Source organism: Doryrhamphus excisus, chromosome 16 (genome assembly GCF_030265055.1).
Source record: "Doryrhamphus excisus isolate RoL2022-K1 chromosome 16, RoL_Dexc_1.0, whole genome shotgun sequence".
Lineage (NCBI taxonomy): Eukaryota > Metazoa > Chordata > Actinopteri > Syngnathiformes > Syngnathidae > Doryrhamphus > Doryrhamphus excisus.
In genome coordinates, this window is record NC_080481.1 from 16,638,378 (window position 1) to 16,659,163 (window position 20,786).

Here is a 20,786-nt window from a genome sequence, read left to right on the forward strand (position 1 = left end):
ATTAACCCGCTAAAGCTAATACCTGGTTAGGTCACACTTAGCAGCAACAACTGCAATCAAGCATTTGTGATAACTTGCAATGAGTCTCTTCCAGCGCTGAAGAGGAATCGATTAACCCGCTAAAGCTAATACCTGGTTAGGCCACACTTAGCAGCAACAACTGCAATCAAGCATTTGTGATAACTTGCAATGAGTCTCTTCCAGCGCTGTGGAGGAATCGATTAACCCGCTAAAGCTAATACCTGGTTAGGTCACACTTAGCAGCAACAACTGCAATCAAGCATTTGTGATAACTTGCAATGAGTCTCTTCCAGCGCTGAAGAGGAATCGATTAACCCGCTAAAGCTAATACCTGGTTAGGTCACACTTAGCAGCAACAACTGCAATCAAGCATTTGTGATAACTTGCAATGAGTCTCTTCCAGCGCTGTGGAGGAATCGATTAACCCGCTAAAGCTAATACCTGGTTAGGTCACACTTAGCAGCAACAACTGCAATCAAGCGTTTGTGATAACTTGCAATGAGTCTCTTCCAGCGCTGAAGAGGAATCGATTAACCCGCTAAAGCTAATACCTGGTTAGGCCACACTTAGCAACAACAACTGCAATCAAGCGTTTCTGATAACTTGCAGTGAGTCTCTTCCAGCGCTGAAGAGGAATCGATTAACCCGCTAAAGCTAATACCTGGTTAGGTCACATTTAGCAGCAACAACTGCAATCAAGCATTTGTGATAACTTGCAATGAGTCTCTTCCAGCGCTGAAGAGGAATCGATTAACCCGCTAAAGCTAATACCTGGTTAGGCCACACTTAGCAGCAACAACTGCAATCAAGCATTTGTGATAACTTGCAATGAGTCTTTTCCAGCGCTGAGGAGGAATTTTGGCCCATTTTTTAAGGTCATGCCACAGCATCTCAATAGGATTCAGGTCAGGACTTGGACTTGGACTAGGCCACTCCAAAGTCTTCATTTGGTTTTTCTTCAGCCATTCAGAGGTGGACTTGCTGGTGTGTTTTGGATCTTTGTCCTGCTGAAGAACCCAAGTTGGTTTCAGCTTGAGGTCACCAACAGATGACCGGAAATTCTCCTTCAGGAGAATCCATGGTTCCATTTATCACAGCAGGTCTTCCTGGTCCTGATGCAGCAAAATCCCAGTCCCGGTGTCTTTCTTAAGTGAGGTCTGCAGTTCTTTGGCTGTTATTGTGGGGTCTTTTGCGACCTCTCGGATGAGTCGTTGATGTGCTCTTGGGGTCGTTTTGGTTGACCGGCCACGTCATTTGCAGATCATGGTTCTCACTGTGGTTAGCTAGAGTCCTAAAGCTGTAGAAATACGGGATATGTAGGCTTGGATTTGGTTTTCTCCCTTAGATACCTTTACAATCATCACCAGAAAAAAAATACTGATATCAATATCAAAATTTTTATGCTAATAAAATATTGACTAACCAATATTATTGACATCCGGTTCTTGCTCAGGGTCCAAGCGGAGGACAAGGACTCCCAGGAGAGCATGGCGAGCCGGGACAAATGGTAGAAATCACTTCACACAACACTCTCATGTGATTGGATGACCTACAGTATGCTAAGAATTGCGATGTTTCCTTGGGTTTTTTCCCTATAGGGTGAACCAGGCGTGAGAGGACCTGAAGGATTGACGGGAAAACCTGGACCAGATGTCAGTAAAACTCATTTGAAGCGGTTTATGTTGCATCCGGTCATTTGGATATTTTTGTTTCCTTAGGGGGAAACTGGACCCCAGGGTGCTGCAGGAGAAACTGGATTTCCGGGATCAGTGGTAAACAAATAATCCACATATAAATATAAGCATATGTAAACGGTCCCTGACATGATTTATTAATTTTTTTGTAAAATAATACCAAAATATTAAGAGAAAAAGTTGGAATTTTACAAGACTGGAAAAGAAAACAAACTTCGGATACTGTGAACATCCAGCAGCAACACGACATTATAAATATACTTTGCTAATTTACTATTTGCTTTCAAAAATCAAACAATGTAGAACATATCTGCAACAATTTTTGTACAATAAAATCAAAATATTAAGAGAAAAAGTTGGAATCTAAGGAGAAAAAGTTGGAATTTTACAAGACTGGAAAAGAAAACAAACTTCGGATACTGTGAACATCCAGCAGCAACACGACATTATAATTATACTTTGCTAATTTATCATTTGCTTTCAAAAATCAAACAATGTAGAACATATCTGCAACAATTTTTGTAAAAAAAAAAAAAACCAAAAAATTAAGAGAAAAAGTCGGAATTTTACAAGACTGGAAAAGAAAACAAACTTCGGATACTGTGAACATCCGGCAGCAACACGACATTATAATTATACTTTGCTAATTTATCATTTGCTTTCAAAAATCAAACAATGTAGAACATATCTGCAACAATTTTTGTAAAATAATACCAAAATATTAAGAGAAAAAGTTGGAATTTTACAAGACTAGAAAAGAAAACTTACAGTATCAATCGGATACTGTGAACATCCGGCAGCAACACGACATTATAAATATACTTTGCTAATTTACCATTTGCTTTCAAAAATCAAACAATATAGAACATATCTGCAACACTTTTTGTAAAATAATACCAAAATATTAAGAGAAAAAGTTGGAATTTTACAAGACTGGAAAAGAAAACAAACTTCGGATACTGTGAACATCCGGCAGCAACACGACATTATAAATATTCTTTGCTAATTTACCATTTGCTTTCAAAAATCAAACAATATAGAACATATCTGCAACACTTTTTGTAAAATAATACCAAAATATTAAGAGAAAAAGTTGGAATTTTACAAGACTGGAAAAGAAAACAAACTTCGGATACTGTGAACATCCGGCAGCAACACGACATTATAAATATACTTTGCTAATTTACCATTTGCTTTCAAAAATCAAACAATGTAAAACATATCTGCAACAATTTTTGTAAAAAAACAACAACAAAATATTAAGAGAAAAAGTTGTAATCTAAGAAGAAAAAGTTGGAATTTTACAAGACTGGAAAAGAAAACAAACTTAAAGTATCAATCGGATACTGTGAACATCCAGCAGCAACACGACATTATAAATATTCTTTGCTAATTTACCATTTGCTTTCAAAAATAAAACAATGTAGAACATATCTGCAAAACTTTTGTAAAATAATACCAAAATATTAAGAGAAAAAGTTTGAATTTTACAAGACTGGAAAAGAAAACAAACTTCGGATACTGTAAACATCCAGCAGCAACACGACATTATAAATATACTTTGCTAATTTACTATTTGCTTTCAAAAATCAAACAATGTAGAACATATCTGCAACAATTTTTGTACAATAAAATCAAAATATTAAGAGAAAAAGTTGGAATCTAAGGAGAAAAAGTTGGAATTTTACAAGACTGGAAAAGAAAACAAACTTCGGATACTGTGAACATCCAGCAGCAACACGACATTATAATTATACTTTGCTAATTTATCATTTGCTTTCAAAAATCAAACAATGTAGAACATATCTGCAACAATTTTTGTAAAAAAAAAAAAACCAAAAAATTAAGAGAAAAAGTCGGAATTTTACAAGACTGGAAAAGAAAACAAACTTCGGATACTGTGAACATCCGGCAGCAACACGACATTATAATTATACTTTGCTAATTTACCATTTGCTTTCAAAAATCAAACAATGTAGAACATATCTACAACAATTTTAGTAAAATAATACCAAAATATTAAGAGAAAAAGTTGGAATTTTACAAGACTGGAAAAAAAACAAACTTACAGTATCAATCGGATACTGTGAACATCCAGCAGCAACACGACATTATAAATATACTTTGCTAATTTACCATTTGCTTTCAAAAATCAAACAATGTAGAACATATCTGCAACAATTTTTGTAAAATAATACCAAAATATTAAGAGAAAAAGTTGGAATTTTACAAAACTGGAAAAGAAAACAAACTTTGGATACTGTGAACATCCAGCAACAACACAACATTATAAATATACTTTGCTAATTTACCATTTGCTTTCAAAAATCAAACAATGTAGAACATATCTGCAACATTTTTTGTAAAAAAAAATACCAAAATATTAAGAGAAAAAGTTGTAATCTAAGGAGAAAAAGTTGGAATTTTACAAGATTGGAAAAGAAAACAAACTTACAGTATCAATCAAATACTGTGAACATCCGGCAGCAACACGACATTATAAATATACTTTGCTAATTTACCATTTGCTTTCAAAAATCAAACAATATAGAACATATCTGCAACACTTTTTGTAAAATAATACCAAAATATTAAGAGAAAAAGTTGGAATTTTACAAGACTGGAAAAGAAAACAAACTTCGGATTCTGTGAACATCCGGCAGCAACACGACATTATAATTATACTTTGCTAATTTACCATTTGCTTTCAAAAATCAAACAATGTAGAACATATCTGCAACAATTTTTGTAAAATAAAACCAAAATATTAAGAGAAAAAGTTGGAATTTTACAAGACTGGAAAAGAAAACAAACTTCAGATACTGTGAGCATCCGGCAGCAACACGACATTATAAATATACTTTGCAATTTTTGTAAAATAATACCAAAATATTAAGAGAAAAAGTTGTAATCTAAGGAGAAAAAGTTGGAATTTTACAAGACTGGAAAAGAAAACAAACTTACAGTATCAATGAACATCCAGCAGCAACACGACATTATAAATATACTTTGCTAATTTACCATTTGCTTTCAAAAATCAAACAATGTAGAACATAATTGCAAAAAAATAAAACATATTTCAGAAAAGTGTCAGGGACCCTTTCAATGTGATCAACCTCGTTCACCCGCTCCATTCTGTCCCTCCTTATTAGGGCGCTCGCGGGTTGCCAGGTACACCAGGTCTCCCTGGCCATAAAGGTCACAAGGTAAAAAAAAAAAAAACATTTTAGGCTTTTATTTTGTAACTTTTTGAATAATGAGTACAACTTGTGAATCCTTTATTAGGGTGTTATGGGCGCTATTGGATCCAGGGGTGAGTCCGGTTCTGTCGGTGTCAAGGTAAGATTTTTGACGGTTTTTGTGACGGAATCTAACAACAATGTTTTTCACCCATTTCCTTGTCATTGTATTTATTGTGCAGGGTGGGTCTGGAACGCCTGGTACCATGGGTGCCCCCGGTCCAGTGGTACGTATATCTTGTATGCAAATCACCAGAACCTTGATTGAATTTGGACTACTATTCCTCTTTTTTAGGGACCGCCAGGATTACTCGGAGAAAGGGGAAGAGCAGGGCAATCTGGACCTCCGGTAAAACCAAAGCATCCATGATGTTTGTTTGTTTACAAGAATCTGACTCTTGGTCTGTTTGGGGTGCAGGGAAAACGTGGTGCCGCAGGACATGCTGGCAAACCGGGTCCTCTGGTAAGGATGAACTCAAAGTCCTACTCATTAAACTGTATTATGGAAAGCAGGAAGTGAACAAATGTAACAGTTAGTGATTGTAAAAGTACCAGATGGAGGGGTAGGATTTAATAAGCTTTGCTTCTTCCTACTCCTTTTGGACATGTGGAACTGGGAACTGATTATGGGATGCATTCAATTGTGGTCTGATGCATGTTCAAATGAAATTAAAACCATTACCATTACCATTACCATTACCATTACCATTACCATTACCATTACCATTCAATTACCATTACCATTACCATTACCATTACCATTACCATTACCATAAACTTTCTCCATGGACACAAAAGTCCTGATTTTCTCTTTCGGTACGTGACAAAAAAAATAAAAAAAATTGTTTTAATTTAATATTTTTTTTAATTAAAAAATTTAAACATTTAAAAAATTTAAACATTAAAAAAAATTAAAGTAAAATAATAAAAAAATTAATTAATAAAATAAAGTAAAAAAAATACTTAAATTATATTGGGAAAGCAGGAAGTGAACAAATGTAACAGTTAGTGATTGTAAAAGTACCAGATGGAGGGGTAGGATTCAATAAGCTTTGCTTCTTCCTACTCCTTTTGGACATGTGGAACTGGGAACTGATTATGGGATGCATTCAATTGTAATCTGATGCATGTTCAAATGAAATTAAACCATTACCATTACCATTACCATTACCATAAACTTTCTCCATGGACACAAAAGTCCTGATTTTCTCTTTCGGTATGTGACAAAATTTTTTTTATATTTTTTTGTTTTAATTTAATAATTTTTTTAAATTAAATTTTTTTTTAAATGTAAACATTTAAAAAATTTAAAGTAAAATAATAAAAAAATAAATTAATAAAATAAAGTAAAAAAAATACTTAAATTATATTGGGAAAGCAGGAAGTGAACAAATGTAACAGTTACTGATTGTAAAAGTACCAGATGGAGGGGTAGGATTTAATAAGCTTTGCTTCTTCCTACTCCTTTTGGACATGTGGAACTGGGAACTGATTATGGGATGCACTCAATCGTAATCTGATGCATGTTCAAATTAAATAAAACCATTACCATTACCATTACCATTACCATTACCATTACCATTACCATTACCATTACCATTACCATTACCATTACCCTTGTTTCAGTTCTGCAAAACACATAGACAGAATAAGCTTGGATGGACCAATACTCTCAATTACGATCCGAAAATAACCCTCTCCTATCACCGCAGGGTCCTATTGGAATCGCTGGCGTTCCGGGATTCCCAGGTGTCCCAGGACAGAAGGTACCATATCAGTTTTTCAGGGAAATAGGGGATATGAAAAGTTTCAAACATTATTTTGAACATTTCCAGGGTGAAGTAGGACCAATTGGCGTGAGAGGAAGTCCCGGGCAGCAGGGACCTAGAGGAGATGCCGGCCATGTTGGACCACCAGGACCCACTGGACATCAGGTGAGCAGTTGTATTCTTCGATTTAAGGCAAAGAAAACTCAAAAAAGTCCTGTTGTGTCTTCTTAATAGGGCGCCGTGGGACCGGATGGGGCCCCAGGACCAAGGGGCACAACCGTACGTCAGTTATCTCTGTCTGGTAAATATTGTTATGCGACCAAATATTTTATCCGGGACTTATTTCCAGGGTCTAGCAGGCATCCAAGGTCCATCAGGGATTATTGGCCCAGTTGGACCCCCAGGCCCTCAAGGAACCACAGGAGCACATGGACCCAAAGGCCAAGATGTAAGACAAAAACTATCCTGTCTTTTCCATGCACTCGTATATGTAACTCGGATCATCTGTTCTCCAGGGTGACGGGGGCGTAGCGGGTGTCAAAGGGGAAGCTGGACTTAAAGGCGAAAGAGTACGAAAAAAACCCAAAAACTGGTGCCTACTTCACTGATGATTAACTTTACGTGACTGCTTCTTCCGGTCAGGGGGACCATGGTATTCCAGGTGGAATTGGCCCCATGGGGGATGAAGGGAAACGTGGACCTCGAGGTGATGCCGGGTCTGTGGGTGACCCAGGACTTCCAGGCGAGACCGTGAGTCGACTCATTATGTCGTAAATATAATCTGCTGTTAGCATAACTTAGCATAACATAAACGGTATTTCATGGATCGGATCTAGGGCACCCCTGGTAATCGCGGGTTCCCCGGCACGGATGGTTTCCCTGGTGCAAAGGTGAGATCCGCAAGATCAGATCTTGCCATATGGTCACATGATCACATTGTTTTGTTGCTTGGTCGTCACAGGGAGCGCAGGGTGAGCGAGGCCCGCCGGGTACTGCTGGAACAAAAGGCCTGACAGGAGACCCGGGACGCCCCGGAGAGCCCGGTTTGACTGGCGCTCGGGTAAGGCTGTCGTACTGAGATGTTTTTAAACTTCATTCCCATAATCCCGCGATGCTGTCTCACAGGGTCTGTCTGGAATTCTCGGTTCGGGCGGAGAGGAAGGCAAACCAGGACCACAGGTTGGCTAGCGTTATCTTCATGCTAACTGCAGTCGGCGTTTCTATTTCTTTCCGTGAGCGTTTCATTTTGTTTTCTCAGGGTGCAGCAGGTGACGACGGAAAATCGGGCCCGGCCGGTTCCACAGGAGGTCGAGGTTTAGCTGGACCCATGGGCTTGCCAGGACCAAAGGGTCTCGCTGTAAGTATGACGGGACTGCTTGATTTCAGTAACCGATAAACACGACTGACTCCTCTGTGGTTTTCAGGGAGACGGTGGGAAGAACGGCGAGGCTGGTAGTCCCGGACCACCGGGTCAAAGGGTAGGTTTTTCATAAAGGGGGTCTTTGACTTTGGAGTTTTTCACTGAAGTCCTGAATTCTGAAGTGTTGTAATGATTCCACAGGGAGGGAACGGAAAAGATGGCGAGGAGGGCGCTGCCGGTCCGACTGGCCCAGCGGTAAGGAGCTCATTCCCTAACGGATGCTAGCACTTCCTGGCGCCTTAAGAGTCGCGCTAGACATCCAGGCTTTCGGATCCAATACCGAGTACTCTCAGATCGAACATGGCGGGAGCACACCAGTCAGGTTTTGCAGTGACCCGGATAAGAATGAGGTTTAGCGGGGTGCCTTAAAGCGGGGGGCCTTAAAGTGGGCACCCCGGGTGCCATCCCTGGGCATGCGCAGGCGTCGCCAGTCAAAGTACATATGAAAAAAAAGCGTATGATACAGCAGAACTCGGATTTCGGACTGGCTGACTCATGTCAACACCACCTTCTTGTTTTGCCATGAGTTATTTCTTGACTCCAGTAGCCTCACCTGCTTTTCTTTTAATCACGGCTGCAAGAATAAGCCAAAATGGAACCAAAAAAAGTAGCATTTTATTTAATAAAGAAGATGAGAAACAATATTGAATTTAAGAAATAAGTCATGGCAAAACAGGAAGGTGGTGTCTTAAAAGTCATCTTAAATGTTCATTTATTCCCTTCATTCATCATTTATATGCCTTTAGAATTGTTTGCATGTGAAACTAGAAAATATGTGTTCACATTTTTGACAGTGGTTAGCGCACAGGCCACACAGCTAGGAAACCCGAGTTCAATTCCACCCTCGGCCATCTCTGTGTGGAGTTTGCATGTTCTCCCCCTGCATGCGTGGGTTTTCTCCGGGTACTCCGGTTTCCTCCCACATTCCAAAAACATGCTAGGTTAATTAGCGACTCCAAATTGTCCATAGGTATGAATGTGAGTGTGAATGGTTGTTTGTCTATATGTGCCCTGTGATTGGCTGGCCACCAGTCCAGGGTGTACTCCGCCTCTTGGCCGAAAACAGCTGGGATAGGCTCCAGCACCCCCGCTACCCTCGTGAGGAAAAAGCGGTAGAAAATGAATGAATGAATAAAATAAAAAAATAAAATAAAATAAAATATTGTATTTAAATAAAGAAAATTGTCAAATTTTTTTGTGATAATCTAGCCTTGATGGATGCAGTTTAAAAGTGCTTTTTAAGCCCAACTGGGAACGCGTTTGTGGTTTTAATGCCAAGGAGTTGTGTATTTCCACACCTCCAAGAAGCACTACATCTAAAAATGAAAATTAAATTAAATTAAATTAAATTAAATTAAATTAAATTAAATTAAATTAAATTAAATTAAATTAAATTAAATTAAATTAAATTAAATTAAATTAAATTAAATTAAATTAAATTAAATTAAATTAAATTAAATTAAATTAAATATTGTCTATTGTATTTAAATAAAACATTTTGTCACAATTTTTTGTGATAATCTAGCCTTGATGGATGCAGTTTAAAAGTGCTTTTTAAGCCCAACTGGGAACGCATTTTTATAAATGCGTTCCCAGATTAAAATTAAAATTAAAATTAAAATTAAAATTAAAATTAAAATTAAAATTAAAATTAAAATTAAAATTAAAATTAAAATTAAAATTAAAATTAAAATTAAAATTAAAATTAAAATTAAAATTAAAATTAAAATTAAAATTAAAATTAAAATTAAAATTAAAATATTGTCCATTGTAGTTAAATAAAAAAAATTGTCACAATTTTTTGTGATAATCTAGCCTTGATGGATGCAGTTTAAAAGTGCTTTTTAAGCCCAGGGTGTACCCCACCTCTCTCATCCGAAGACAGCTGGGATAGGCTCCAGCACCCCCGCGACCCTCATGAGGATAAGCAAATGAATGTTCAGAACTAAAAATTGCTTCACATTACTTTTTCATTTTTCACTGAAATAAAAAAGATTTGCTACGCTACATTAAATATTGTTCCCTCCAGGGTCCTGCCGGGAAGAGAGGCGAACAGGGACCACAGGGTCCGATTGGATTCCAGGTGATACGCCACTTCATAACATGTAGTCTTAACTTACATGTGAACATGCGTGTTTATTTACATGTGGATGCGTTTCAGGGTTTGCCTGGAGTGCCAGGCCCACCTGGAGAATCTGGTAAACCAGGAAGTGAGGTATATGAATACATCAAATATGTTTTTAATTGTTCTACTACAAATAAAACTACTGTGATCAGGGAATGAAGTATTTTTAATGCTGCTTTCAGGGACTCGCCGGAGAGGAAGGTGCTGCCGGAGCTTCAGGATTGAGAGTAAGATCTTGTTTGGTTTCCGCGGTGTCACGTTCGAGTTCATCACGGGATGATTGTTTCTCACCAGGGAGAAAGAGGCGCTCCAGGGGAAAGAGGTGAAACTGGACCCAAAGGACTGCTGGGACCTAAAGGTAGTCCAGGTAGCCCAGGCCCAGATGGACTGAAGGTACTGGACTAGCAAAGACTGTTTCCGTGTTAAGAGTGTTGCCTGCTGAGTCTTGCTGATCTGAAACACATGTGTGTACTTTAGGGAAAATCGGGTGTGAAGGGAGCTTCTGGAGAAACAGGAAGTCCAGGACTTCAGGGGATGCCGGGTGAAAGAGGCATCTCCGGGGCCTCAGGTCCAAAGGGGGATGTTGTGAGTGTCTCTTGTGCCGTTATTCTCGGTTAACGAACACCAGTGTTTTTAATGAAAAGGGGGTCCTGTACTTCAGGGCGCTGTTGGGGACGCAGGACAGGAAGGCAAAGCTGGAGTTGATGGCACTCGGGTGAGTTGAGGGTGCTATAAATATCTCGGATGGCTATGTGTTATATATAAATATTATAAATATGACAAATACTTGTCCTTTAAAGGGTGCAGCTGGTCCTGTAGGACCCCCAGGTTCCATTGGACCCAATGGTGCCAAGGTGAGACTTACTGATGTTTGTTTAACATTGAAAATACAGTGAATTTATTCATTACATTTTATTTTTAATAGATGGGATTTATTATGATGATTATTATTATTACATGTGAACTAATTAATTATTATAAAATTATATTTTATAATATTATAACATTATAAAAATATCTTATATATATATTATATTATTTTTAATTATTATCATCATTATTATTATTATTATATTTGAATAATATTAATATTATATATGTATATTTTTAATTATTAGTATTTAATCATATAGTATAGAATTTTGTTGTAATTATATTGTTATTAACATGTATCATTATCATTAGTATTACATTTGAATAATTAATTATAATTATTAAATTATTATTAATTTATTAAGAAATTTATATAATTAAATAATTTATTAAAAATATTTAAAAAATAATATAATATTTAATATATAATATATATATATAATATTTTTAATGATTAGTATTTAATCATATAGTATATAATTTTTGTGTTGTAATTATATTGTTATTAACATGTATCATTATCATTACATTTGAATAATTAATTATAATTATTAAATTATTATTAATTTATTAAGAAATTTATATAATTAAATAATTTATTTAAAAATATTTTTAAAATAATATAATATTTAATATATAATATATATAATATTTTAATGATTAGTATTTAATCATATAGTATATAATTATTGTGTTGTAATTATATTGCTATTAACATGTATCATTATCATTATTATTACATTTGAATAATTAATTATAATTATTAAATTATTAATAATTCATTAAGTAATTTATATAATTAAATAATTTTTTAAAAAAATATTCATAAAAATATTATAATATTTAATATATAATATATATAATATTTTTAGTGATTAGTATGTAATCATATAGTATATAATTATTGTGTTGTAATTATATTGTTATTAACATGTATTATTATTGTTGTTATTAAATTGTATTATTGTTATTAGTGTTACTTTTTTAATTTAATTTAATTTAATTTAATTTAATTTAATTTAATTTAATTTAATTTAATTTAATTTAATTTAATTTAATTTAATTTAATTTAATTTAATTTAATTTAATTTAATTTAATTTAATTTTGTTTTATTTTGTTTTATTTTGTTTTATTTTATTTTATTTTATTTTTAAAAATACTGATGTGTTTCAGGGTGAACCAGGCTCCCCGGGACCCAGCGGGCGCCGAGGAACAAGAGGCGTACCTGTGAGTGCCACACTTTAGTTATCCCAAATGATCCCAATGTGGCTTCTAACTTTGGAGTGTGCGGCGTTCCCAGGGTTCGGGAGGCCCACCTGGTTCGACTGGTGCTGCCGGTTTCCCTGGATCTCCTGTGAGTCACCAGTCCAAAACCTTCCACCACATAATTGCTCCACATGCTTACTTTTGGACACCTTCTGCAGGGTGCTGAGGGTCAACCTGGGGCCAAAGGTGAAACAGGGGAGCCAGGTCTTAAGGGAGAGGCAGGACCACCCGGACCACCAGGACTAGCTGGAATACCCGGTGTACAGGTGTGCATTAGTAATGGAATCACATCCAACTTTATTAGATGAATTCATGAATTCATGGAGGTCTGTGTTTCAGGGTCCAGTAGGTCTGACGGGACTGAAAGGGGGCAGAGGAACTCAGGGTGCAGTGGTGAGGGAGCTTTAGCAACATCAGACCGGTACGGTCTTGAACCTACTGCACACATTTTGTTTCATTGGAAGTCTTCTCTTCCGTCAGGGTTCTCCTGGTTTCCCTGGCTTACCTGGAGGTGTGGGACCACCTGGTTCCCTTGTGAGTACAACCGACGGTACTGTGGAATTTAGGAGTAAGTGGATCTAAACGTTGCGATTGTGGGTATTTACCAGGGAGCTGTTGGTGCAGACGGTGCCATCGGTCCTCCAGGAAAGCAGGGCACCGCTGGTATTCGTGGTGAAAACGGGGGCCCTGGACTTCAAGGTGAGATCGGAGCTCCTGGCCCTGCGGGTACCCCTGGAGAGAAGGGGGACTCTGGTGAAGATGGTTCTCCGGTGAGTAGACCAGTTTTACATTCCCGATCTACACACCCACAATTCTTGATTGCTAATGTTCCTACTTACCAGGGTCTTACTGGACCTCCGGGACCTGCCGGCGCCGCAGGGCAGCGAGGTCTTGTGGGTCAGCCTGGAATCAGAGGAGAAGGCGGAATGCCAGGCCTGTCTGGTCCGGCGGTATGTCGAAAGTGCAATCAACTGCCACAGGAAGTGAATCGAATCGTAAACACGTCCCGTCCTCTTTGGTATTTAGGGTTTACCTGGAAAAGCTGGCGCTCCTGGAGTTCAAGGCGGCAAAGGTCCACCCGGTGGAGTTGGTCCAGTGGGGGCTACCGGCGCAAGAGGAGATGCGGGTCCAGAGGTTGTCAAGTTAAAAACATTCTTTTGTAGTACATTTGTAGTATTTGTACTTCATGGTGTTTGTTGTGGCTCCCATTCAGGGCATTGGTGGTGAAGAGGGGCCCCCGGGGACCGACGGACTCCTAGGAGCAAGGGTAGGTGTAGTCGCATGATCGGACCTGATACTTAAAGATGCCCGTTCAACACCGTTGTGGGATTTTACAGGGTGATCGAGGTAATGCTGGTCCTGAGGGCTTGGCAGGGGGCCCGGGTTCCCCAGGAAACGAGGGTCCGGTCGGTGTTACGGGTAGTCCAGGACAAAGAGGGGCGGATGTGAGTTCTATAGCAACAATTGCTTCAATATAAATGCTAACAGCAGCATCATGGCGGGTTTTAATCAATATTTTGGTTCGGGTTTAGGGTGGCAAAGGCTCTCCGGGACCTCATGGACCACCTGGAGTCCGAGGCAAAGTGGTAAGAATCCGCCCCCACCGCCCAGTCTATTTGGTAATGGTAATGGTAATGGTTTTATTTCATTTGAACATGCATCAGATTACAATTGAGTGCATCCCATAATCAGTTCACAGTTCCACATGTCCAAAAGGAGTAGGAAGAAGCAAAGCTTATTAAATCGTACCCCTCCATCTGGTACTTTTACAATCACTAACTGTTACATTTGTTCACTCCCTGCTTTCCTAATATTTTATTTTATTTTATTTTATTTTATTTTATTTTATTTTATTTTATTTTATTTTATTTTATTTTATTTTATTTTATTTTATTTTTATTTAGCAAACATCAACTGCTTGTATTGTTTCTTGAATTGGCTCATTGGCTTACTCAGTCCGTTCCATAGTTTGATTCCACATACTGAAATGCTATGTTAACGCTAACGTAGTCCTAGCATATAAGTGTTTCAAATGTAGTTCTTCCCTGAGATCATATTTCTCAAACAATGTACAGCGTAAACAGTAATTTGTACAAATAATTTAAATAATTTAGAATAAATAACTATTACTATATAACTACTACTAATAATTTTTGGTTGTTATTTATTCAAAATTATTTAAATTTTTAATTTGTTAAAATTTATTAATTTGTACAAATAATTTAACAAGAATTTGTAATTTGTACAAATAATTTAACAAAAATTACAAATATTATTTGTAATTTATACAAATAATTTAACAAAAATTTGTAATTTGTACAAATAATTTAACAAAAATTTGTAATTTGTACAAATAATTTAACAAAAATTACAAATATTATTTCGTACAAATAATTTAAATAATTTAGAATAAATAACCAACATTTTAAATTATTGTTATTTATTCTAAATTTAGAATAAATAACAACCAAAATTTTAAATTATTGTTATTTATTCTAAATTATTTACATTATTTGTACAAATTACTGTTTACGCTGTACATTGTTCATATTTGATGTAATCTATTTATTCTCCACATTATTATTTATTATTTATTATTTATTATTTATTATTTATTATTTATTATTTATTATTTATTATTTATTATTTATTATTTATTATTTATTATTTATTATTTATTATTTATTATTTATTATTTATTATTTATTATTTATTATTTATTATTTATTATTTTTAGCCTTATGCATTATTTATGCTGTTTGAAGATGAACTATATCAGCAAGTTGAAGTATTTGTGATTTTAGAAATAAGGAGTTAGTATGTTCTCTGTAGGCAGCATTATGAATTATCCTTACTGGCCTTTTTTGCAGTACATTTAGCCAGTGAAGATTGCTTTTTTATTTTATTTTATTTTATTATAGTTATTTGTATAATCATTATTTGTCTCTATCATGAAGCAAAACATGTCATGTCTTTGAAAATGACCTTCAGGGCCCACAAGGACCACAGGGAGAGAAAGGATCAGCAGGAGAACAAGGAGAGAGGGGCCAGAAAGGTCACAGAGGTTTCACGGGTCTCCACGGTTTGCCAGGAAACGCTGTAAGATCCCGTTCGGACTCTTATCTCAAATGCACCTCAGTTTGTTAACCAAGGGGAAAGACTTTGAACCAGGACCACTGAACACCTCCTTTCTCTCCAGGGCGCCACTGGTGATGTGGGCACTCGAGGTATTGTTGGACCATCTGGACCAAGGGTAAGATCAGTGTTGGGCACGTTACTTTTAAAAAGTAATTATAGTAAATAGTTACTTCTCCAAAAAGTAACTGAGTTAATGAGTTACTCCGGATTTGTGATTGTAAGACATTTGTATGATTCATTTTTTCATCTTATAAAATAAAATAAGATAAAATAAAATAAAATAAAATAAATAACCCTGCATGTTCTCCCCGTGCATGCGTGAGTTTTCTCCGGGTACTCCGGTTTTCTCCCACATTCCAAAAACATGCTAGGTTAAATTAAATTAAATTAAGATATAAAATAAAATAAAATATTGTCTATTTTATTTAAATAAAAGATTTTGTCACAATTTTTTGTGATAATCTAGCCTTGATGGATGCAGTTTAAAAGTGCTTTTTATTCGTTTTAATGCCAATGAGTTGTGTATTTCCACACCTCCAAGAAGCACTACATCTAAAATAAAAAATTTAAATTAAAAAAATAAAAATAAAAATATTGTCCATTGTAGTTAAATAAAAATTTTTGCCACAATTTTTTGTGATAATCTAGCCTTGATGGATGCAGTTTAAAAGTGCTTTTTATTCGTTTTAATGCCAACGAGTTGTGTATTTCCACACCTCCAAGAAGCACGACATCTAAAATAAAAAATTAAAATTAAAATTAAAATTAAAATTAAAATTAAAATTAAAATTAAAATTAAAATTAAAATTAAAATTAAAATTAAAATTAAAATTAAAATTAAAATTAAAATTAAAATTAAAATTAAAATTGTGACAATTTTTGGTGATAATCTAGCCTTGATGGATGCAGTTTAAAAGTGCTTTTTAAGCCCAACTGGGAACGCATGTTTGTTGTTTTAATACCAATGAGTTGTGTATTTCCACACCTCCAAGAAGCACTACATCTAAAAATTAAAATTAAAATTAAAATTAAAATTAAAATTAAAATTAAAATTAAAATTAAAATTAAAATTAAAATTAAAATTAAAATTAAAATTAAAATTAAAATTAAAATTTCTATTGTATTTAATTTGTTTAGTTTAGTCCTTTGAATGCCTTACTTCCTGTTTCCATACCCTTATTTTGTAGTAACTTCCTTCGTTTTCTGCTCAGATGATCTTGTGGTACAATTCCAATTCTTAATGTCCTGTTTCCAAGGAATCCAATTAGGACTGTTAGGACTTTGGTAAAACTGCATGATCTTATCATTCCACAGGGACCTCCAGGGGTGGTTGGTCCACCTGGAAAGGAGGGAAGCATGGGCCAGCCAGGAGCAATGGGAGCGCCGGGAAGCAGGGGAGCCAGCGGTGACGTCGGAGTTCAGGTGAGCCTCGAGCACAAAGCTGAGACCGAAACCTCCATTTCATGGTATTTCCCTTTTTTTTTAACAGGGTCCCCAAGGAGAACCAGGACCTCCAGGACCCCCGGGTCCACCTGGACCCCCCAGTGCAGCTGTGAAGGAATTCTTTGCAGCTCCTGTGGATTACGATGACAATGGCGTGCCGGAAGCTGTGGAATTCTATAAGGATGACGTAGCAGCCAACGCGCCGCCGCTCCCGGAATTTAACAAAGATGAAGTCCTTCTTAATGACAGTCCCGCTAACGTCGATGTCTCACTGAAGACCCTCAGCAGGCACGTGCAGAACCTACGTAGTCCAGATGGGACCAAGGAGAATCCTGCAAAGACGTGTCAGGACATCAAGCAATGCTATCCTCAAAAAACAAGCGGTGGGAATCTTTTTGTTGTCTTTGGTCTTCGGTCTTTGGTCTCTCACATTAACAAAGGTTCTGTTCCTCGACCCCAGGCCAGTACTGGATCGATCCAAACCAAGGAAGCACAAAAGATGCCATCCAGGTCTTCTGCAACATGGATAACGGTGAAACTTGCATCTCGGCCAATCCAGCCAATATTTCCCGCAAGGCCTGGTGGACAAAGTCCACTCCCAGCGCCAACAAACCCGTCTGGTTCGGAGCCCACATGAACGGCGGAATCCGAGTAAGCCTTTTTTTTTATTGCTGGTGGACGTCTAATCCACCAATGTTGGTATCTTTAGTCCAGGGATGCTCAAACAGTGGGGTGCATCCTCCCGGGGAGGGAAAGGGGTCAAGAGGGGTGTTAAAGGGGGGTTTCAGTGGTGTAGATACTGGTGCCACAAACTCTTACTTGATTTGGAATGACTTTGGAATGACTTTGGAATGACTTTGGAATGACTTAGCAATGACTTTAGTATGACTTTGACTTGACTTTGGAATGACTTTGGTATGACTGGAATGACTTTGGGATGACTTTGGAATTATTTTGACTTGGCTTTGGAATGACTTTGGTATGACTGGAATGACTTTGGAATGACTTTGATATGACTTTGGGATGACTTTGGAATGACTTTGGTATGACTGGAATGACTTTGGAATGACTTTGATATGATTTTGGGATGACTTTGGAATGACTTTGGTATGACTGGAATTACTTTGGAATGACTTTGATATGACTTTGGAATGACTTTGGAATTATTTTGTAATGACTTTGGCATGACTTTGGAATGACTTTGGCATGACTTTGGAATGACTTTGGAATGACTTTGGAATGACTTTGGGATGACTGGAATGACTTTGGAATGACTTTGATATGACTTTGGGATGACTTTGTAATGACTTTGGAATTACTTTGTAATGACTTTGGAATGACTTTGATATGACTTTGGGATGACTTTGGAATTACTTTGGTATGACTTTGGAATTACTTTGGAATTACTTTGGCATGACTTTGACTTGACTATGGAATTACTTTGGAATTACTTTGTAATGACTTTGACATGACCTTGGAATGACTTTGGAACGACTTTGTAATGACTTTGGCATGACTTTGGAATGACTTTGGTATGACTTTGGAACGACTTTTGAATGACTTTGATATGACTTTGGAATGGCTTTGGAATTACTTTGGAGTGGCTTTGACTGACTTTAGAATTACTTTGGAATTACTTTGATTTGGCTTTGGAATGACTTTGGAATGACTTTGGAATGACTTTGATATGACTTTGATATGACTTTGGAATGGCTTTGGAATGACTTTGGAATGGCTTTGACTGACTTTAGAATGACTTTGATTTGGCTTTGGAATGACTTTGGAAAGACTTTGACATGACTTTGGCATGACTTCGACATGACTTTGGTATGACTTTGGAATTACTTTGACATGACCTTGGGATGACTTTGACTTGACTTTGGAATTACTTTGGCATGACTTTGTAATGACTTTGACATGACTTTGGAATAACTTTGACATGACCTTGGAATTACTTTGTAATGACTTTGGCATGACTTTGTAATGACTTTGGAATGATTTTGGAATGACTTTGACATGACCTTGGATTGACTTTGGAATGACTTTGACTTGACTTTAGAATGACTTTGGAACAACTTTGTAATGACTTTGTAATGACTTAGGAATTGCTTTGGAATGACTTTGGCATGACTTTGATATGACCTTGGAATGACTTAGTCACGTCCCACCCTTTCAGTTCCTGTACGGCAACAGCGAGGAGCAGCCCAACACGGTGGCGGTGCAGATGAAGCTGCTGCAGCTCCTCTCCAAGGAGTCCCGCCAGACCCTCACCTACCACTGCAAGAACAGCGTGGCCTACAAGGACGCCAAAGGCGCCCTGAAGAAGGCGCTGATCCTGAGAGGCGCCAACGGTCAGGAGCTGAGGGCGCAAGGCAGCAACCGCCTGCGATACGCCGTGTCCGAGGACGGCTGCGCGGTAAGTCCCGAATCACCTGAAGATGAAACGTCATCCACGGAATACCATCTTATTATCCGTATCTCCTTGTCCCGCCCAATACAGAAATCGAACGGCGGCTGGGCTAAAACCGTGTTGGAATACAGAACTCAGACTCCGGTAAGGCTGCCCGTAACGGACGTGGCGCCCATGGACATCGGAAAAGCCAATCAGGAGTTCGGTCTCGACATCGGACCCGTGTGCTTCTCGTAAAAATTAGAGTCAAAAGTAAGAGAATCTAAGAAAATGACTCCACTTCCTGCGAGCGCACGAGTGGACGAAGGTTACACGAGAGACGCGTGACGGGTAAAAAATGGCGCCATTATTTATTCATCTTGTCCGTGAAACCTTCACGGCGTCTTTGGAGTGAGGATGTTCTCAACAAACGGCTAATACTCGGAAAATGGAACCAGCGAAATTGAGAAAAAAAAGCCTCACCATCGGATTTTTATCCCATCAAATTCCCAAAACGATTTTGTTGTAGAACCCGATGCTAAATGCTAAATGCTAAACCTCAACTGTAAATGCTACACAAATGTAAATGTAAATGTATTTCATTGTTGTTGACTTGGGATTTGGAAGAATAAATGTCTTTTTTTCCGGGGTGGCTGAGCTTATTAAATAATATCTGACTGTGCTGTCAATCAAATTGGAATGAAATTATTATTATTAAAGGTTTGGCATCAACTAATAACTAAATAAAATAATTACAGCCAGTTAATTAAATCATGACTTACATGTGACGTTCATTTATTTAAATGACAATATTTATTTCCTGATTATGTAATTATTCCATTTCATTTTTCATTCAATGATCAAATTATTCATTAAATTGTCAAATTATTTAATTTATTTAATTTTAATATTTATTATTTATATTTAATATTATTTAATTATTATTATTATTATTTAAAATATATTATATTATTATTATTATATTATTTTTAAATTATTTATTTATTTATTTCACAAATGGATGGCGCATTTAACAATGACACATTTACATAATTATTTTTAAAATATTTTATTAAATATTTTATTAAAAATATATTTCATTAAATATTTTTTAAACATTTTTGAAATAGTTTATTAAATATTTTATTAAAAATATATTTCATTAAATATTTTTTAAACATTTTTAAAATATTTTATTAAATATTTTATTAAAAATATATTTCATTAAATATTTTTTAAACATTTTAAAAATATTTTATTAAAAATATATTTCATTAAATATTTTTTAAACATTTTAAAAATATTTTATTAAATATTTTATTAAAAATATATTTCATTAAATATTTTGTAATATTTTTTTTTGTAATTTCAGTCATTATTCAGTATTTTTTTTATTTCAATGACAGAG

General features: G+C 36.2%; 1 protein-coding gene across 1 annotated transcript in view; it reads left to right on the forward strand.

Moving 5' to 3' along the window:
* The window catches only part of LOC131104431 (collagen alpha-1(II) chain-like), a 29,599-nt gene extending 9,609 nt beyond the window's left edge, over positions 1-19,990 (forward strand). The window contains exons 11-55 of the mRNA XM_058051598.1: positions 1,475-1,528; positions 1,620-1,673; positions 1,740-1,793; positions 4,868-4,921; positions 5,001-5,054; positions 5,137-5,181; positions 5,250-5,303; positions 5,373-5,417; positions 6,667-6,720; positions 6,790-6,888; positions 6,958-7,002; positions 7,073-7,171; positions 7,239-7,292; positions 7,366-7,473; positions 7,560-7,613; positions 7,685-7,783; positions 7,849-7,902; positions 7,982-8,080; positions 8,148-8,201; positions 8,285-8,338; positions 10,173-10,226; positions 10,305-10,358; positions 10,451-10,495; positions 10,563-10,661; positions 10,746-10,853; positions 10,930-10,983; positions 11,069-11,122; positions 12,316-12,369; positions 12,443-12,496; positions 12,567-12,674; positions 12,748-12,801; positions 12,889-12,942; positions 13,017-13,178; positions 13,251-13,358; positions 13,435-13,542; positions 13,622-13,675; positions 13,746-13,853; positions 13,941-13,994; positions 15,400-15,507; positions 15,608-15,661; positions 16,861-16,968; positions 17,036-17,372; positions 17,450-17,640; positions 19,166-19,405; positions 19,490-19,990. Of these exons, the coding sequence (XP_057907581.1) occupies positions 1,475-1,528; positions 1,620-1,673; positions 1,740-1,793; positions 4,868-4,921; positions 5,001-5,054; positions 5,137-5,181; positions 5,250-5,303; positions 5,373-5,417; positions 6,667-6,720; positions 6,790-6,888; positions 6,958-7,002; positions 7,073-7,171; positions 7,239-7,292; positions 7,366-7,473; positions 7,560-7,613; positions 7,685-7,783; positions 7,849-7,902; positions 7,982-8,080; positions 8,148-8,201; positions 8,285-8,338; positions 10,173-10,226; positions 10,305-10,358; positions 10,451-10,495; positions 10,563-10,661; positions 10,746-10,853; positions 10,930-10,983; positions 11,069-11,122; positions 12,316-12,369; positions 12,443-12,496; positions 12,567-12,674; positions 12,748-12,801; positions 12,889-12,942; positions 13,017-13,178; positions 13,251-13,358; positions 13,435-13,542; positions 13,622-13,675; positions 13,746-13,853; positions 13,941-13,994; positions 15,400-15,507; positions 15,608-15,661; positions 16,861-16,968; positions 17,036-17,372; positions 17,450-17,640; positions 19,166-19,405; positions 19,490-19,636 (3,858 nt within the window). The 3' untranslated portion in view covers positions 19,637-19,990. The remainder of the gene's footprint in view (positions 1-1,474; positions 1,529-1,619; positions 1,674-1,739; positions 1,794-4,867; positions 4,922-5,000; positions 5,055-5,136; positions 5,182-5,249; positions 5,304-5,372; positions 5,418-6,666; positions 6,721-6,789; positions 6,889-6,957; positions 7,003-7,072; positions 7,172-7,238; positions 7,293-7,365; positions 7,474-7,559; positions 7,614-7,684; positions 7,784-7,848; positions 7,903-7,981; positions 8,081-8,147; positions 8,202-8,284; positions 8,339-10,172; positions 10,227-10,304; positions 10,359-10,450; positions 10,496-10,562; positions 10,662-10,745; positions 10,854-10,929; positions 10,984-11,068; positions 11,123-12,315; positions 12,370-12,442; positions 12,497-12,566; positions 12,675-12,747; positions 12,802-12,888; positions 12,943-13,016; positions 13,179-13,250; positions 13,359-13,434; positions 13,543-13,621; positions 13,676-13,745; positions 13,854-13,940; positions 13,995-15,399; positions 15,508-15,607; positions 15,662-16,860; positions 16,969-17,035; positions 17,373-17,449; positions 17,641-19,165; positions 19,406-19,489) is intronic.
* Positions 19,991-20,786: the final 796 nt, after the last annotated feature.